Here is a 17597-nt window from a genome sequence, read left to right as displayed (position 1 = left end):
CCACAAAGCATTCTATAGCTATGTCAAGAATCTCAATGGCAACACTCAGATCTGCTCTGAGTTACAACACAATGGCACTAAATATACAGAACCAACTGATATTGCCAACATCCTGGCAGATAGGATCAGTGCTAACTTTACCCCCCTCTCACCCCCTAGAAGGCCCATCTCTATACCAGAAGAATACAAAGTTCCTGTAATCACGGCTGCACAGGTAAAAAAAAAACTCTCCAAAGCCAAGAACACAGCATCCATGGGACCTGACAATATCCCAGGCTGCATTCTACACGAGCTACAGAATGAACTGGCACCCTACCTAAGTACCATGCTCAGTCATAGCCTTACCTCAGGCTTTGTGCCCACTGAATGGCACACCACGATGGTTATCCCACTCCACAAAAGCGGAGCCATGACGGACCCCTGGAACTACCGCATCATTAGCCTGATGAGCCTGGTCTGCAAGGCCATGGAACGTATCATCATGGAATTCATAAACAAAGACATTTGTAATCTCCAAACTCTGGACCCTACCCAGTTCAGATTTGTAAAAGGCAGATCATGTCTCCTAAACCTGATTGACTTCTTTAAAGCAGTCACCAAAGCCAAAGATGTGAGGGTAAGGTGGTTCACACAGCTTATCTAGATCTCGCCAAGGCTTTTGACACCATCCCCCACTCTGGAATTATAGATAAGCTCACTAAACTAGGTATAAATTCCTATGTCACAAGATGGGTTGCCAACTGGCTCACGGACAGAACCCACACTGTGAAAGTAGCAGACTCTAAATCCGACTTCAGACCAGTGACAAGTGGAGTACCACAGGGTTCAGTCCTGGGTCCTCTCCTGTTTAGTATCTACGTCTCTGAAGTACAGGCTAACACAGAAGGTTTTTGGCTAACAAAGTTTGCAGATGACTGCAAACTAGGAGCCATAATCGAAACTCCTAACGATGTGGACATCCTACAAAAGGGCCTTACTGAGGCAGATGCCTGGTGTAAAAGCCATGGCCTGAAGCTCAATGCCAAAAAGTGTATTGTCATCCCCTTTGGTAAAAACTCTGTACCCATGAATTACCACATAGCTGGTAGTCTACTTAAAGCTGAAAATGTGATGAGACCTTGGGACACAGGTGGACAGTAGTCTCTCCTTTGATAATCACATTGCCACAGGGGTCAGGAAATCCTTCTACATGGCTCACTTCATCACAAAAGGTTTCTCATCCAGAAAAAAGAGGTCATTGTTCCCCTCTACTCATCACACATTAGACCCATTATAGAGTACAACCCCCCTTTTGGTATGTACCTCACAAGACATCTACAACAACTGGAAAGGCCACAGAAATACCTCACAAAGAGGATTACTGGCCTCAAACAGATGCGCCCTACACAGACAGTCTCAAATAACTCCAGCTTTACTCCATCGCATATCACCTACTCAGAGGCGATCTCTGCCTAACATACAAAGCTATGTCAAACCCAGAGCTGTTGGACATTCTCCACTTAAAGAAATCCCAATCCCTCCGAGCTACACGCTCTAGGGACCTAAACCTGGTCACCACAATAAACAGAACATGATGGAGGGATAGATTCCTGTCCCAGAGACTTCCCATACTCTGGAACAGACTACCTGTCTATGTCAAAGAGAGGTCATCATTAGCCAATAGCCTAGTACCTACCTATGAACATACTCGGCATGTGATTTATTAAAATGTGAAGACAGTACATTGCACAAGCCATCCTCCATATTTTCAAGTTGTCATTAATCCCAAAGGCTTAATCAGTGTATGGAGTGAAAAAAGTTGACAGGCCTCTTCTGAAATCTGCAAAACCCAACTCCACCTCAGGCTTCAAACCCATCTCCGAACTTACCAGTACCCAGGAAGTTCATCAACAAATATTCACATTCAAACCACTGTCCGTGTACAGGAATAATGTATCATGTGGGGACAGTGGCACAGATACTGGACACAAGGAAGCTCCATGAGAACCCTTAATACCTTGTCTGACTACATCTTTCAGACAAATTACTGGTAACCTCACAAGTGCTGTTTTTTTATTGACCTCTTAACGCCACATAAAGCAGCCTCAAAATTCAGGTAATCACTTTTCACAGCTGTGTTTTACCTCTGAGGTTATTGTCTGTTTTTAAAGCTGTGTGCTGAAAAGATCTTTTAATCTGAAAATTAGATTGTTACGTGACTATCTGCCTGTCCTTCAGATTCTGTGTTGTAAACAACACTTGTGCTTTCTTTTCCATTTATTCTTCTCCCCACTTACGAACAGGCTCCCCCACAATCACCCCAGGCTCAAACCATTTTTGTGCAGATGATGTGGTCAGCAACCAGTCACTGTCTTCTCATTCCAGATTTAAATATTCTCTGAAGTCCAACCTTTAAGATCCATCTTCCTTTCTTTCCAACAGTGGTCAAGACACCTATGACCAAAGCCTTGATCTTTGGAATAAAAGAAAAAATAGATCCCTTGTGCAGAACGTGAGCGACCCAAATAAAACTCCTATAAGAACCACAGGTTATTACAAACATCTTTATTTGGTTTAACGAATGACTCACTGTTTAAACATCGCATGGAAAGGCAAGTCCAGCTGAATAAGCAGAGTTTCTGGGCTTCTACAACATCTCATGCTTTGCTTCATCAAAGTTAGGAACACTGTGGACAAAGATGTTTTGTTCTACAAGTTTAAAGATGGTCAGTGCTGTAGCCTCAATGAAAAAATAAATTCCTTTCAGATGTCCTCCAAAAGAATGTTTAGAGATGTTGGTCATGTCCCATATCCCTTTGTAGAGCACAACTGCTTTGTTTTGGTAATCAAACTGTCCTTTAGTTTAAAAAAGGGCAGATGTATAGGGTTTGTTACATTTATAGCTGCTTGCATTACCCAGAAAGTACAGTTGTGTACACTTACCATAAATGTAGATGTTTGAGTGTATTCACTGTTGCAGTCATTACATTTCGGTTATCTGCTTGCAGGTAGCCCTCAGTCGGCCTGATTAACAAAGTCTCGGGTCCTGCGTTGGTTGCTGTCCCTTCTTCCATGATGTTAGGGGTATAAAACATGCAGCCAACACTATTACATCAGTTTTTCTTGCCCCAGATGTCAGGTGCCCCCTAATGGGAAGCAATTGAGTATAAAAGCACAAACATATACCTCCAACAAAAAAGCAAATACACCAAAAAGGCTTTTAAGCATAGTAAAGGAAAGTAGAGGTATAGCCAAAAGAATTTAGGGGGCTAGAGGGAGGGTATCCAGGACTGCAACAGTGAGTACACTCAAACATCTACATTTATGGTAAGTGTACACAACTGTACTATGTTCTCCATGTTTCACTGTTGCAGTCATTACATTTGGGTAGATTCCCAAAGCTATGGTTGGGAGGAGGAATTTAGATAGCATTAGGGCCAACTATAAGGCCCTGCAAGACTGCAGTGGCACAGCCAGCTCTGGATTTAGAGAAAATTGGCAAATGATAATACTTGGTACAGAACTCCAGGTAGCAGCTTCTAGGATGTCCCTGGTAGGGACGCCTCAGAGAGGCTGTAGAGGTAGATGCAGTCCTGGTGGAGTGAGGTCTGATCCCCTGGGGGATAGGTTTTACCTGGTGCTTATAGCAGAAATGAATGCAATGGCTTATCTATTTAGAATTGGTTTGCTTTGAAATAGCTTTCCTCTTTGCCCCTGCAGCAAATGCCACAAGCAGTTGTTTCCTTTGTGGTTTAGTCCTGTCCAAGTAGAATCTAAGTTGTCTGTGCACATCTAAGGAATGCAGTATCCATTCCCCTTTATTCTGTGGATTGGGAAAGAAGGTTGGCAAATGAATGGACTGATTAAGAGCCACACTGGATACCACTTTGGGCATGAAGGATCAATTGGTTCTGAGGGACACCCTGTCCGCATGAAAGATTAAAGGGTCCACTGCCATAAGGGCCTGTAATTCAGATACCCTTCTAGCTGAAGTGATTGCTAAAAGGAAAGCTGTTTTCCAAGAAAGAAATTTTGTCTGCAGTAGCAGCTGGCTTGAAAGGAGGTAGAGTGAGTTTCTTCAAGACAAAGTTAAGGTCCCAGGCTGGGGTTGGAGCTCTCCTGGGTGGTCTCAAATTTTTGGCCCCTCTGAGGAACTGCTTGAGCAGTGGATGTGAGAAGAGGGGAGGGTCTGTTTATAATGAGCTGAAATGGCTGAGGCGTGGATTTTAATGGAGGAAAAAGACAGACCCTTGTGAAGCATCTCAGTTAAGAATTGTAAAATCTGAGGTAAATTGGGTGCTGCTGTGCTCATCCCTTGAGATTGGTTCCAGGCACAGAATCTTTTCCATTTTTCAGCATAAGATTTTCTAGTACTAGGCCTCCTTGCCTCTAAAATGATATCCATCACAGGTTTGCTCAGGGATGGTAAAGGAGATATTAAGTAATTAGCCAAGCTGCAAGGTTCAGTGTTAGAAGCTGAGGGTGCAGAATCTGGTTCTCCTGCTGAGACAGCAGGGTAGGAATCTGAGGAAGGTGCCATGGAGATAACCGTGACACTGCGCAGGAGGGGTGTACCAGTGTTGGCGCGGCCAGTCTGGAGAAATCAAAATCATCCTTGGTTTGTCCTGTTTGATTTTTAGTAGTACTTTTAAGAGCAGCTGCAGAGGGGGGAAGGCATAGACTGATAGGTTTTTCCAGCTGAAGGACAGAGCATCCACTTTCCAGGCTTGTTTGTGGGGAGTCCTTGTGCAAAATTTGTCCAATTGCTAGTTCTGGGGAGAGGCAAACAGGTCTATATCTGGGCTCTCCCATTTGCTTGTCAACATATTGAAAATCCTTGGTTCCAGTTTCCATTCGTGTGGGTCCATGAGGTTTCTGCTTAGTCCATCTGCCAGTGTATTTAATTTTCCTGGCAGGAATTGAGCTTGTAGGTGCACTTGGTAGCTCAAGGCTGTGTTCCACAATGCCATGGCTAGTCTTCAGAGGGGGTAAGAATGTGTACACCCCTGCTTGTTTATGTACCACATAACAGTGGTGTTGTCCGTCTTTACCATTAGTTGTCCTGGAAGAATGTGGTCCTTGAAGGCTGTCAGAGCATTCTGTACAGCTAGCATTTCTTTTTGATTGATATGCAGGTGCATTTGACTTGGGTTCCATTTGCCCTGAATGCACTTCCCTGCCAGGTGAGCCCCCCATGCATAGTCTGATGAGTCTGTTGTTAGGGTTTGGGTGGCAGGGGGTGGTGTGAAAGGTAGTCCCTTGTTTTGGTGGCAGGCCTCTGCCACCAAAGGAACTCTAGGCGTAGGCAAGGTATGATAGGAATTATTGTTTCCAGGTCTTGAGAATGTTGACACCATAGGCTTTTTGGATACCAGTGTAGTTTCCTCATATGCAGTCTTGCATATGGAATTAGAAGAATGCAGGAGGACATGAACCCCAAGGCTTGCAGTATTTGTCTTGCAGATAGCAGGGCTTTGTGGCCACTTGTTTGAAGTAGGTGGTCAAATGAATGTTTCTCTGGCGTGAGGTAAACCATCTGGGAAGTTGTATTCAAGCTTGCTCCCAGGAATATAATTTGTTGACAGGGTACCAGGTGTGATTTCTTTTCATTTATGGTATACCCCAGACAAGTTAGAACCCTTTGTACAAAGGCCAGATGATTCAAAAGTATGCCCTGGCTTTCTGCTTGAATTAGACAATCGTCCAGGTATGGGTATATTTGAATATTTCTTTGCCTGCAAAATGCAATAACTGGAGCTAGGCACTTTGTGAATACCCTGGGTGCAGTAGATAAGCCAAAGGGCAGTGCAGAGAACTGATAGTGCGTGTAGCCTGCTTTGAAGCGTATGTATCTTCTGCAAGATTCCATGATTGGGATGTGCAGGTATGCTTCTTTTAAATTTAGTGTTGCCAACCAGGCATCTTTGCCTAGCATAGGAAGTAATTAGTGAAGAGTCAGCATCTTGGATTTTGGAATCTCCAAAAAGGAGTTTACAGGTCCAGGATAGGACGCCATGAATTGTCTTTTCTGGGTACCAGGAAAAGTCTCGAGTAGAAACCTTGTCCCTTTTCCTCTTCTGGTACCAGTTGAATAGCCCCCATGCTTAAGAGAGAAAGTACTTGTTTTGGGACCTCTGCCGACTGGTGTTGGCAATGTGTGGAAGTGAAATCTGTATCCCTGGGACACTATTTAAAACTCATTTGACCTGGGTAATGAATTCCCAATTCTTTGCATGAAGAGCAATCTTTCCCCCCAAAGAGGCAGTCAGTTAATAAGTGCTTGGAAAATTTAAAAGGAAGTCATTGAGACAGTTTACCATGGGGGGAGTCCTTATTATTCCCAGATTTGGAAGTAGAGGCCCCCCCACTGCTTAGATCTGTGTCTCCCCTGGGACTGAAACCTGGGATTTTTGCTGTGTCTGGGTTTGGCTTGAGAAGACCTGGAAGGGGCTGGAAAGGACCAATTCTTAGAGGGCCAGTGCCTACTAAATCTAGGAGGCTGAACTTGTAAAAATCTTTAATAGTTTGCATAGATTTAGCTTTATCTTCCATCTTTTTAAGAACTTCCTCAGCCTTGTTGCCAAACAGGCGGTCCTGATTTAAAGGAGCATCCAACAATTTAGATTTAACATGATCAGGCAAAGATTGCTCCTTAAGCCAAGTATGCCTTCTTAGCAGCCCTGTAAGAGGCCTCTAATGAATAAAAAACACATTGCAAAGTATGTTTTCCAACTTGTTCAGCAGAATGCATTAAATCATGTAGTTCTTTATTTTCCACACAGTCAGGAATCAACATCATTTTCTGTTTAAGCAGTCCAATAACATGTTGCTGATACTTTTAACATATGAAACTGGCAGTTTAAAGCCCTAATGGCCAAGGTTGCATATGTGTAAACCTTTTTACCCCATCTATCCAGTGCCCTGGAGTCTCTATCAGAAGAGGTACGATTTTTAGCAGTAGAAGCCTTAATGCCCTTGGGCCCCTGTGAAATGTCTCTGGATCTGCAATAGGATTTTTAAAAAGGAACTTGTGGGACTCAGGGACCCTGTAGTATCTGTCAGGTTTTCTGGGAGCAGGAGGCAGGGAATCAGGGGCCAAACTAGATTCCGAAAAAGCATCATCATCAATGTCTAGTACAGGAGGAATAGCTAAATGCCTATGCTGAGGTAGGAGAAGGAAATCCCTAAGCCTCTTTTTTGAATCAGAAAAAATCCTGGCTTTCCCAGTGGAAATGCTCCCTTAGAGTATGTAAGGTTTCTCCAAAAGAAAAATCCTCAGGAGGGGAAGCAGAGGGAATGGAGTCCTCTGCATCAGAATCTTCATAAGTAGGTAAGGGCAAATCCAGATCATCAGAAGAATCATAAAAAACAGAATCCTGATCAGAAGATTCATAATCAACTTCAGTCCTAGGCCTCTTAAAAGGGGGGGTTGGCTACCCCTGATTAGAGTTATTAGATCTTCAGCCATTCTTATCCTTTGTTTTCTAGGCATAGAGGCCTGAGCATGTGGCCTGGGCATCGTTTTTTTAGGCATGGATCGAGATTTAGGCCGAAGTAAAGAAAAAGGCATCTGTTTAATGTGCAAGTCCGTAGGTCTGAATACACCCTCAGAAGCCGGTGCCTGCACAGTGGCTCCGGACCCATTCAAGGCAGAGACATCCGCGGCTTCCATAGTTGAAGCATCTTGCGGCATACCGGACTCCTAATGGGTCTCAGTAGAGACCTGCGAATCAGAAGCAGTGGGTATCAGGGGCTGCAAAAGCACCTCAATGAGTACCGACGAGCTGGTGACTGGCTTAGAAGAAGCGTCGTCGGCAGTTTTGGACCTCGGCGGCCTGTCTCTGTCTTTAACTTTGTATTTTTTCAGAATCCCAGTAGTCTGATGGCTAACTGACATTTCTGGATCATTAAACAGAGAACCGAAATATTTACAGGCGAAACTATACCAACGACGGATAGTGCTCTGATTAAATAAACCACAAAACCGACAGCAAGGTACGTCGTGGTCAGGGCCTAGGCAAGGAATACAGTATGAATGAAAATCTTTGAGGTATTTGCTTTCCACAAGTAATGCAATTATTAACTTTTACTGACATTGGTAAGGAGCAAGAAAAAGTTTCCCCAATGGAGTACTTAGCTTTAGTTGAAGACTTCGGTTCTGAAACTCGAAAATGAAAATTTCAGGAGTCTGCCGACTTGTGAACTGCTTTTGCTTCGGGCACCACACGGCAAGAAAGAGTGATGTAATGGCGTCAGCTGCATGTTTTATACTCCTGATGACTTGATGTCATGGAAGAAGGAACAGCAACCGACGCAGGACCCAAGACTTTGTTAATCAGGCCGACTGAGGGATACCTGCAAGCAGATAACCCAAATGTAATGACTGCAAAAGTGAAACACGAAGCACATGTGTACAGTTTGTAACCTATGACAGTGATATTTGTTTACAATAAAGCAGTAAGGTTCTGCTTGCCTTTTTTTTAGTTGTGCTTATATCAACTGTACGAACTGAATTTGCATGCAAGAAGCAGTTTAGGATGGAGAATAAATGTAGCGTTTAATACTTTTCATATTTTTATTACAAACGTTTCCCGAGTTTTAAAAGATAATGTGTAGTTTTTTTAAATGAAATTAAAACTTTTTGAAGAGATGTGCATCTCCTAAGCAGCAATAAATTCCAAACTAATGAATTACATTTACTACAGCGTCTGAGATGATAGCTTTCACAGGATTAAGATTTAGGACCACTGCTGGTGGTTTTGTGTTTGAAAAGGTGCTGCCCCTTTCTAACTGACTTGACCTTTGCTCCTTGCATCCCCCAGGGGTCTGTAATGTTGATTTCCAGAACAAAGCTGGCTACACGGCGATCATGTTAGCAGCCCTGGCTGCTGTGGAGCTGGAGGAGGACATGGCGGTGGTGCGAAAGCTGTTTAGTCTGGGGAACGTCAACGCCAAGGCTAGCCAGGTTTGTATGGGTGCTGCTGTTTTGTTCTATTTTAACATTTCATTCAGTTTTCCTAACAAATGAGATAAAGTAAAGGGGCAGGTTTCCATAGTGATAAAGGTTTCCATAGTGATACCAAAGCCCAAGTGTTTCAGCAACAGGTACAAAAGGAGCATAAAACCTTATAAAACCATGTGGAAAATTGTTGAAACCCAAGGCATTAAGGTTGCTTTTCTGTGAGCTGACTTTCTGCATGCAAGTTTCAGTAGCTGAGAATTCCTTTTTCAACAGCTTGTTACTAATCATTAGGTTTTGAATTTTGTTCCATATAAATGGCTTGTTTAAAGTTGGGCAAAAGTCTTGGTCATAAATGACAGCAAATAGAAATTAACTGCTTTTTCACTGAAATAAAGTTTGCCTTAGTAGCTCTGCACCCTTTCCAATAAAGCCTGAGAGAGAACTCCATATGAAAACTTGATGATCTGGGTTACACTGGCCTGATACTGCTGGAAGGGTGTTGGAACTGGTCTGCCTACCGCATAAATTTGGAAGTAGTCTTCTACTGAGTGGTGGCAATCACACCATAGTATGGTATGGTATCTTGTGATGTTTCCAGTTATATCATATTGTAATAAGACAGTTTGATATGCATGTTATTTCAGTAATGTGAACTGCAGTGTCTGTGGATAATGTTTTAAAGTAATTAAGCAGAGGTTTAGCAGAATATTCATACAAAACTACATCTTAAAGTAAAAAATCACATGTCCAGGTTATAAACGTACATACTTGAGCTGTTTTTGTTTGGCCAGTGTTTTATCAGTAAACAAATGAACAGAAATCTAACCATGGTCACTGTATAGACTCAATAAAATGAGTGGAGAAAATGAAAATAAATTCTGAATGTATCTGGTTACCATATTTATTTTTTTGCAGTATGCTTCGTTACATTTAACACTTTGTTCCACTATTAATTTGTAAAGGTGCTTTGTTTAAATTGTAACAAATATTCACAAAGTAGCTGTCCGGCTAATCACGTATTGCCATTTTTTAATATCTCCCACATTTATTTTGCTTACAGGCTGGGCAGACAGCACTAATGTTAGCTGTAAGCCATGGACGGCAGGAGATGGTGAAGGCTTTGCTGACCTGTGGAGTGGATGTGAATATCCAGGATGATGAAGGTTCTACTGCTTTGATGTGTGCCTGTGAACATGGTCGAGTTGAAATTGTGAAGTTGCTGCTCGCACAGTTAGATTGTGATGCCTCCATAGTCGATAATGTAAGTTTTCTCTAGTTGTAGCTTATACATTTGTATACGAAAAAGCTAGTGGTATTTTTGGTAAGTAGTTGGTAATTCTGCCTAAATTAAAGGGTTTTTTTCCTGTGAATCTTGTTTCAGAACTTCATTATCCTTAAGCAGTGTATTGTCTGCAGTTTTCCTGTTTACAGTGCCATAACATTGTTTTTGAATACTGTTATCAACTTTTTTGTTTCTTCATTTATTGTATCTGGAGAGGGAAACTCTGACCAACGTTTTTTTCCCCCGAGGTCCTTTGCATGCATACAAGAGGATGGGTGTATTTATATAATGAAAAGAATAGACTGTATTATGAAATATTAGCAACAATCCTACAGCACCTGTGGGATGGGTGACTCTCAGTGCAACACTGTGCCTACCTTGAGCTGCACAAACATTTGGTCCCACTTATGGGATGTTATAACGTGCTGCTGTACAGAGAAATATTATATAAAAAGCTAGCAGTATATGCTATGAAATAAGTAAGTAGTAAGACTTGACTGAACTGGTGGTATTGTATAATTCAAAGGCTGATATAGCAAGGTCTGCTTTTACTAGTGTACATCACTGTGTTTAGAAATTAGAAATGTTTAGGAACAAAAATGCATTAGACTGAAGGTACATTAAGTCCGTGTTTACACGAGGAGTGCCCCATTGGATTAAGACCCCCATTGGTAAGTAGTTGGTTACCACACTAGTTTAATGTCATAGAGTATCCACTTATATGGTCCCATTTTGTTGATGGGACTCTTCCACACATTTTGCAAATAAGAAAGAGAAAAAAAATGGAGAAGTGTGAATGTGGACAAGCTTCTGAGGTCATGCCACCTCAGGGGAAGTACAAATTTGTGGAAGTGTCAAATCAGTGAAACAGCATTTGATTACATAAGCAGTTTAAGTATTCCTAAGATATGAGTGTAGATTTTTCATTCGCCAGTGTGTTTGGTCTACATACTTTTAGTCATTTGCTTTTGATCAAGATGGCCATTTCTCTGTATATTCCTTTTTTAGTATGCCAATCCCTGAGGTAATGTATATGTGGGGACAGGATTGTCCTACATGTTAGGAGGTGCAACCCTGCAAAAAAAGAAGCTTAAAGGAAAAGGGGGATGTTGGAGATTCACTCTTCTCTTGCATTTCTCATCTTTTTTTTTTTTTTTTTTTGCATATAGGCATTTGGCAGCATTTTGAATGCTAGCATTTCAGTAGGAGCCGTAAACGCCCTGTACTACTTGAAACTGTTAACACCAACTGTCTTTCAGTTTTGCAAAGCTACAAAAGCTGCAGTAGTGGCCTGGTGGTCTCTACTGCTCCAGTTTACACAACTAAATAGCTGTTATTTATAAGTCAGAAGTACAATTGTGCAAGTTGAACTTAACATAACAATAGATGTTCATTTGATCACTGCTGCATTAGCCTTAGCTGTATGGGTTATATCCTACGATGGATATAACAGCCGGCCAGCTTCAAAGCTACAAGGGCACCTTCCATGCACCCAAACTATCAAGCAGCCTAAGCTGAGCTTGACTGTAAGACAAGACTGGGCTCCCCTTCAGAGCTTTCCTGACAGCAGAGAGAGCAAGGCTGAGCCTGAAGGGACAAAGCTAGGAATAACAAAAAATAAATATCCACATTCTGGTATAAAAAATGCACCTAAAAACAAGGGGGGGGGGTGAAGGGATGGGAGGGGCTACTGCAGCAGGGGGTTGGGGAGGGAGGGGCTACTGCAGCAGGGGAGGGAGGAGCAAGGCTGAGCCTGAAGGGACAAAGCTAGGAATAACAAAAAATAAATATCCACACTCTAGTATAAAAAATGCACCTAAAAACAAGGGGGGCGGAGGGATGGAGGGGCTACTGCAGCAGGGGGTGGGGGAAGGGCTACTGCAGCAGGGGATGGAGGGAGGGAGGAGCAAGGCTGAGCCTGAAGGGACAAAGCTAGGAATAATAAAAAAATAAATATCCACACCCTGGTATAAAAGAACTCCCCTAAAAACAAGGGGGGGGGTGAAGGGATGGAGGGGCTACTGCAGCAGGGGGTTGGGGATGGAGGGGCTACTGCAGCAGGGAAGGGAGGAGCAAGGCTGAGCCTGAAGGGACAAAGCTAGAAATAACAAAAAATGTCCACACCCTGATATAAAAAACACACCTAACAACAAGGGGGGTGGAGGGGCTACTGCAGCAGGGGAAGGAGGGAGGGGAGGGGCAAGGCTGAGCCTGAAGGGACAAAGCTAGGAATAACAAAAAGTAAATGTCCACACCCTGGTATAAAAAAAACACACTAAAAAGCAATGGTGTGGAGGGGAGGGGCTACTGCAGCAGGGGATGGAGGGAGGGAGGGGCAAGGCTGAGCCTGAAGAGACAAAGCTAGGAATAACAAAAAAAAAATAAATGTCCACACCCTGGTATAAAAAAACACACCAAAAAAGCAAGGGGGTGGGAGGGAGGGGCTACTGCAAAAGTGATCATTCAGACATCTACTGTTATGGTAAGTTCAGCTTGCACAACTGTGCTATGTTCTTCATATTGATCACTGCTACAGTAGGCTTAGCTATATGGGTAGATTACCATAGCTAATTATATTTGGGAGGAGGAAGGAGAAAGGTCCAGAAGCCCCTGGAGAACAGTTCTAGCAAAGCATGATCTACGCCTAGAAAAGGAGTCCAGCTTATAGTGCTTTATAAAAGTATATACAGTGGACCAAGTAGCAGCTTCTAGAATACTTCTAGAATCCTACCCTTTCCAAAAAGCCATAGAAACCAAGGTCCTTGTACAGTGGGCTTTGACCCTACCTGGAATAGATTTGTCGTGGTGAGTATAACAAAAGGTAATAGCCTTGGACAAATATTTGGAAATAGTCTGTTTTGACACCGGATGTCCATTCTTCTTCCCTTCACATGAAATGAACAATTGAGCCAAAGATCTTGAAAGATATTGTTCTGTCAAGATAGTACCAGAGTCATCTGTGGACATCCAAGGTATGTAGTATCCTTTCTCACTCACCTTTAGGTTCAGAAAAGAAAACTGGGAGATGGATAGTTTGACTTAAAGTAAACTCTGATACTACTTTAGGTATAAAAGGATTAGTTCTCAATGAAATCCTGTCCTTGTGAAAAATGAGGTAGGGTTTACTCACCATTAGAGCTTCCTTTAGATATCATCCTTGCAAAGGTCACAGCAATCAATAAAACTGTTTTCCATGTCAAGAACTTCAAGCTAGCCAGATTAGCTGGTTCAAATCGAGAAAGTGTTAGTTTTTCTAACACAAAATTAAGATTGTAAGGCGGGGGAACCTGTTTACTTGGATGCGTCTTTTGCAAAACACCTTTGATGAACATGCAACTGCCTTGGAAGAGGAGGATCCATGGGCAGACATGCTGAAATGACAGAGGAATAAGAAAGGCCATACAAGATAGTAACTCACACAAATATTGTAAAACCAGAGAACAACTAGCCATGAATGGGTGGTGATTATGTGGCTGGCACCAACTAGAAAACCTTTTCCACTTGCTAATATATTTTCTAGTAGCAAGCTTTCTTGCCTGCATTTAGTATCTACTGCATGTCCTCAGTAAACCGGTACCTAAAAGGAATTAAGACACTATCATCCAGGTAGAGGTGGCGAAGGCTAAGGGTAAAGTATATGAAGAGTTGTATGAAAGTTTGGACACTAAGGAGGGAGAAAATGACCTGTACCGATTGGCTAGACAGAGGGACCGAGCTAGTAAAGATGTGCAGCAGGTAAAGGTGATAAAGGATAATGAGGGAAACATACTCACAATCGAGGAGAGTGTGTTGAGGATATGGAGAGAGTACTTTGAGGGGTTGATGAATGAAGAGAATGAGAGGGAGAGAAGGTTGGATGATGTGGGGATAGTGAATCATGAAGTGCAATGGATTAGCAAGGAGGAAGTAAGGATAGCTATGAAGAGGATGAAGAATGGAAAGGCTGTTGGCCCAGATGACATACCTGTGGAAGCATGGAGGTGTTTAGGTGAAATGGCAGTGGAGTTTATAACCAGATTGTTTAATGAAATCTTGGAAAGTGAGAGGATGCCTGAAGAATGGAGAAAGTGTTTTGGTACCGATTTTTAAGAATAAGGGTGATTTGCAGAGCTGTAGTAACTACAGAGGGATTAAATTGATCAGTCACAACATAAAGTTATAGGAAAGAGTAGTGGAAGCTAGGTTAAGAAGGGACGTGATGATTAGTGATCAGCAGTATGGTTTCATGCCGGGAAAGAGCACTACAGATGCGATGTTTGCTCTGAGAGTGTTGATGGAGAAGTACAGAGAAGGTCAGAAGGAGTTGCATTGTGTTTTTGTAGACTTGGAGAAAGCATATGACAGGGTGCCTAGAGAGGAGTTGTGGTATTGTATGAGGAAGTCGGGAGTGTCAGAGAAGTATGTAAGAGTAGTACAGGATATGTGCGAGGGTAGTGTGACAGCGGTGAGGTCTGCGGTGGGAGTGATGGATGCATTTAAGGTAGAGGTGGGATTACATCAAGGATCAGCTCTGAGCCCTTTCTTATTTGCAATGGTGATGGACAGGTTGAAAGACTAGATCAGACATGAGTCCCCGTGGACTATGATGTTTGCAGATTACGTGATCTGTAGTGAGAGTAGGGAACAGGTAGAGGAGACCCTGGAGAGATGGAGATATGCTCTAGTGAGAAGAGGAATGAAGGTCAGCAGGACTAAGACTGTGTGTGTGAATGAGAGGGAGGATAGAGGAATGGTGAGGATGCAAGGAGTAGAGGTGGCGAAGGTCGATGAGTTTAAATACTTGGGATCAGTAGTTCAGAATAATGGTGACTGTGAAAGCGAGGTGAAGAAGAGAGTACAGGCAGGATGGAGTGGGTGGAGAAGAGTGTCAGGAGTGATTTGTGACAGATGAGTACCAGTAAGAGTGAAAGGGAAGGTCTACAAGAGGGTAGTGAGACCAGCTATGTTATATGGGTTGGAGACAGTGGCATTGACAAAAAGGCAGGAGTTAGAGCTGGATGTGGCAGAGTTAAAGATGTTAAGATTTGCACTAGGTGTGATAAAAGTAGACAGGATCATGAATAAGTATATTAGAGGGTCAGCCCAGGTTGGAAGGTTTGGAGACAAAGCCAGAGAGGCAAGATTATGTTGGTCTGGACATGTACTGAGGAGGGATGCTGAATATATTGGGAAAAATATGCTAAGGATGAAGCTACCAGGTAGGAAAAGAGGAAGGCCTAAGATAAGGTTTATGGATGTGGTGAGAGAGAACATGCAGGTGGTTGGTGTGACAGAGCAAGATGCAGAGGACAGGAAGAAATGGAAACAGATGATCTGCTGTGGCAAACCCTAACAGGAACAGCTGAAAGATGATGATGATCATCCAGGTAGTCAGTTGAAGATTGATATCTGGGTGCGTCAAACACTCCTGTTCTTCTGTGACTAGATCCATTCTGTGAGGAAGCATGTGGTAATTGCCATTGACCATTTCTAAATGAAGGGAGAACCATGGTTTCCTGGGCCAAAAAGGAGTCGCCACAATGATTCTGAGTGATTCTTTCTGAATCTTCAAGATGTACTCTGGATTTATTAGTAGGAAGGGTGGAAAGATGTACATGAATAATCCTGTTCAAAGAAATGAAAAAACAGCTGTCTTAAAGGCCATTTTGCATGGAGTCCTGAAACAGAATTTTGCCAGTTGATTGTTCAGAGAGGTGGAAAAGAGATCTACTTAAGTAACTCCCCACAGATGGATGAAATATTGGAAGACCCCCGGATCTAGTTTACATTTGTGTGGGTCTGCCCTGGTCCTGCTAAGCTTGTCTGCCGCACAGTTTTGTTCTGACAAAATGTAGGATGCCTGTAGAGTGAGATTGTGCTGTGAAGCCATATCCCAAGCTAACATGGATAAGTCTGCAAAGGGGGTATGACCTGGTTCCCCCTTGCTTGTTGATGTACAATGTCATTAAGGTATTGTCTGTAACCACTTGAGGTCCTGGTGACTAAAGATGGTTCAGAGAATTGAGTGCCTTGTTCCCCTTGATATTTATGTGCTTGGGCATATCCTAGGTGTCCCACACTCCCTGCACTTTTATCTCTCCTGAAAATGCTCTCCAAGAAAAGTCTGGTGCATCTGTGTTGAATGACTGCTTTGGAGCAGGGATGGAAAGGGGGGGGGCTTGATTTTAAGTATATCTGTTGTCTCCTCCAAACAATTTCTCTAGTCTGACAAACTGCAGTACTGGGATCTGAAAAGGTAGTGTGTGTGTGGATGCTGGGACCAAAGAGATTTCAGATCACTGTATTTTTTCATGTAGAGTCTTGCCAGTGGTATCATAAGAAGCATAGATGCCATGAAACCCAAAATCCTAAGATATTCCCTCGCAGTGACTGAAGTTTGAGTAGAAAGCCTTAGAAATGGATCTAGATAAATATTTATTTTTTCTTGTGGAAGAAAAGCTCTTTGCACTCGGGTGTCTAGTTGATATCCCAAGAACACAATTCTGTGTGAGGGAGTAAAGAAAGACTTTTGACTGTCTCTTGGAATCCCAGCTTATGCAAGATATCTCATCCAAGAGGAAATTCCTAACATGTTGAAAAAGACTCTGCAAAGATAAGCAAGTTAGTTAAATATGGAAATATGTGGATGCCCTGCAGCCTGCAATGAGCTGTAATCAGAGCTGGAGACATTTTGTGAACACTCTTGGTTCAACGGATAGTCCAAAGGGTAAGGCAGAGAACTGATAATGTGATCCATACACACAACCTTAAGAATCTCCTGAAATGTGCATGCATAGGAATGTGATGTTAAGCATCTTTTAAGTCTACTGTTAGCAGGAAGGTGTCCTGAAGCTTTGGAAGCTGGCCGGCTGTTTTATCTTGCAGGATGTAACCCATATAGCTTAGGCTACTGCAGCAGGGATCAGTATGAAGATCATCTTGAATTGATGACAAACCTGCCTCCATTACATCATGTTCTTATCGTATGGCTTCTGCTACACATCACACTGTACCTGTCATAGAAAGGGGGAAAGTCGCAGTTTGTGCACGTGTACAGGAGTAATGCATGGAACAGAGAAATGTTACTGCTTTGAAAAATGAAAATCATGTTAAGTATGTGAAGTAGAATATGATAAAGGAAACCAAAGTGATAGTAACAAATAATGCCAAGTCAATGCTAAAAGAAATCTTTTTACTTGTTAGCGCTTTCATGCACGCCAATGCATGCACTTCTTCAGACAAGTTTATACAGAAAATACAGTTACACATAAAATTCATATTATAAAATTCATATTGTAGAAACAATATACATAATTATAAATTCAATCTACTGAGCTTAACCAAAATTGGTTTAAGGCTCAGCATACTGTTCAAGCCAGGAGAACGGTCACCAGC

The 17597-nt window shown here is 42.5% G+C and overlaps 1 protein-coding gene across 1 annotated transcript in view; it reads left to right on the top strand.

The window, feature by feature from the left end:
* Positions 1-17597, top strand: part of KANK3 (KN motif and ankyrin repeat domains 3) — a 274252-nt gene that overhangs the window by 182079 nt on the left and 74576 nt on the right. The window contains exons 7-8 of the mRNA XM_044090687.1: positions 8802-8944; positions 10002-10202. Coding sequence (XP_043946622.1) covers positions 8802-8944; positions 10002-10202 — 344 coding nt within the window. The remainder of the gene's footprint in view (positions 1-8801; positions 8945-10001; positions 10203-17597) is intronic.

The sequence above is a fragment of the Protopterus annectens genome, chromosome 13.part0 (genome assembly GCF_019279795.1).
Source record: "Protopterus annectens isolate FY-2018-M chromosome 13.part0, PAN1.0, whole genome shotgun sequence".
Lineage (NCBI taxonomy): Eukaryota > Metazoa > Chordata > Ceratodontiformes > Protopteridae > Protopterus > Protopterus annectens.
Note: the sequence above shows the minus strand (reverse complement) of the source record. Positions and strands in the feature narration are given on the sequence as shown.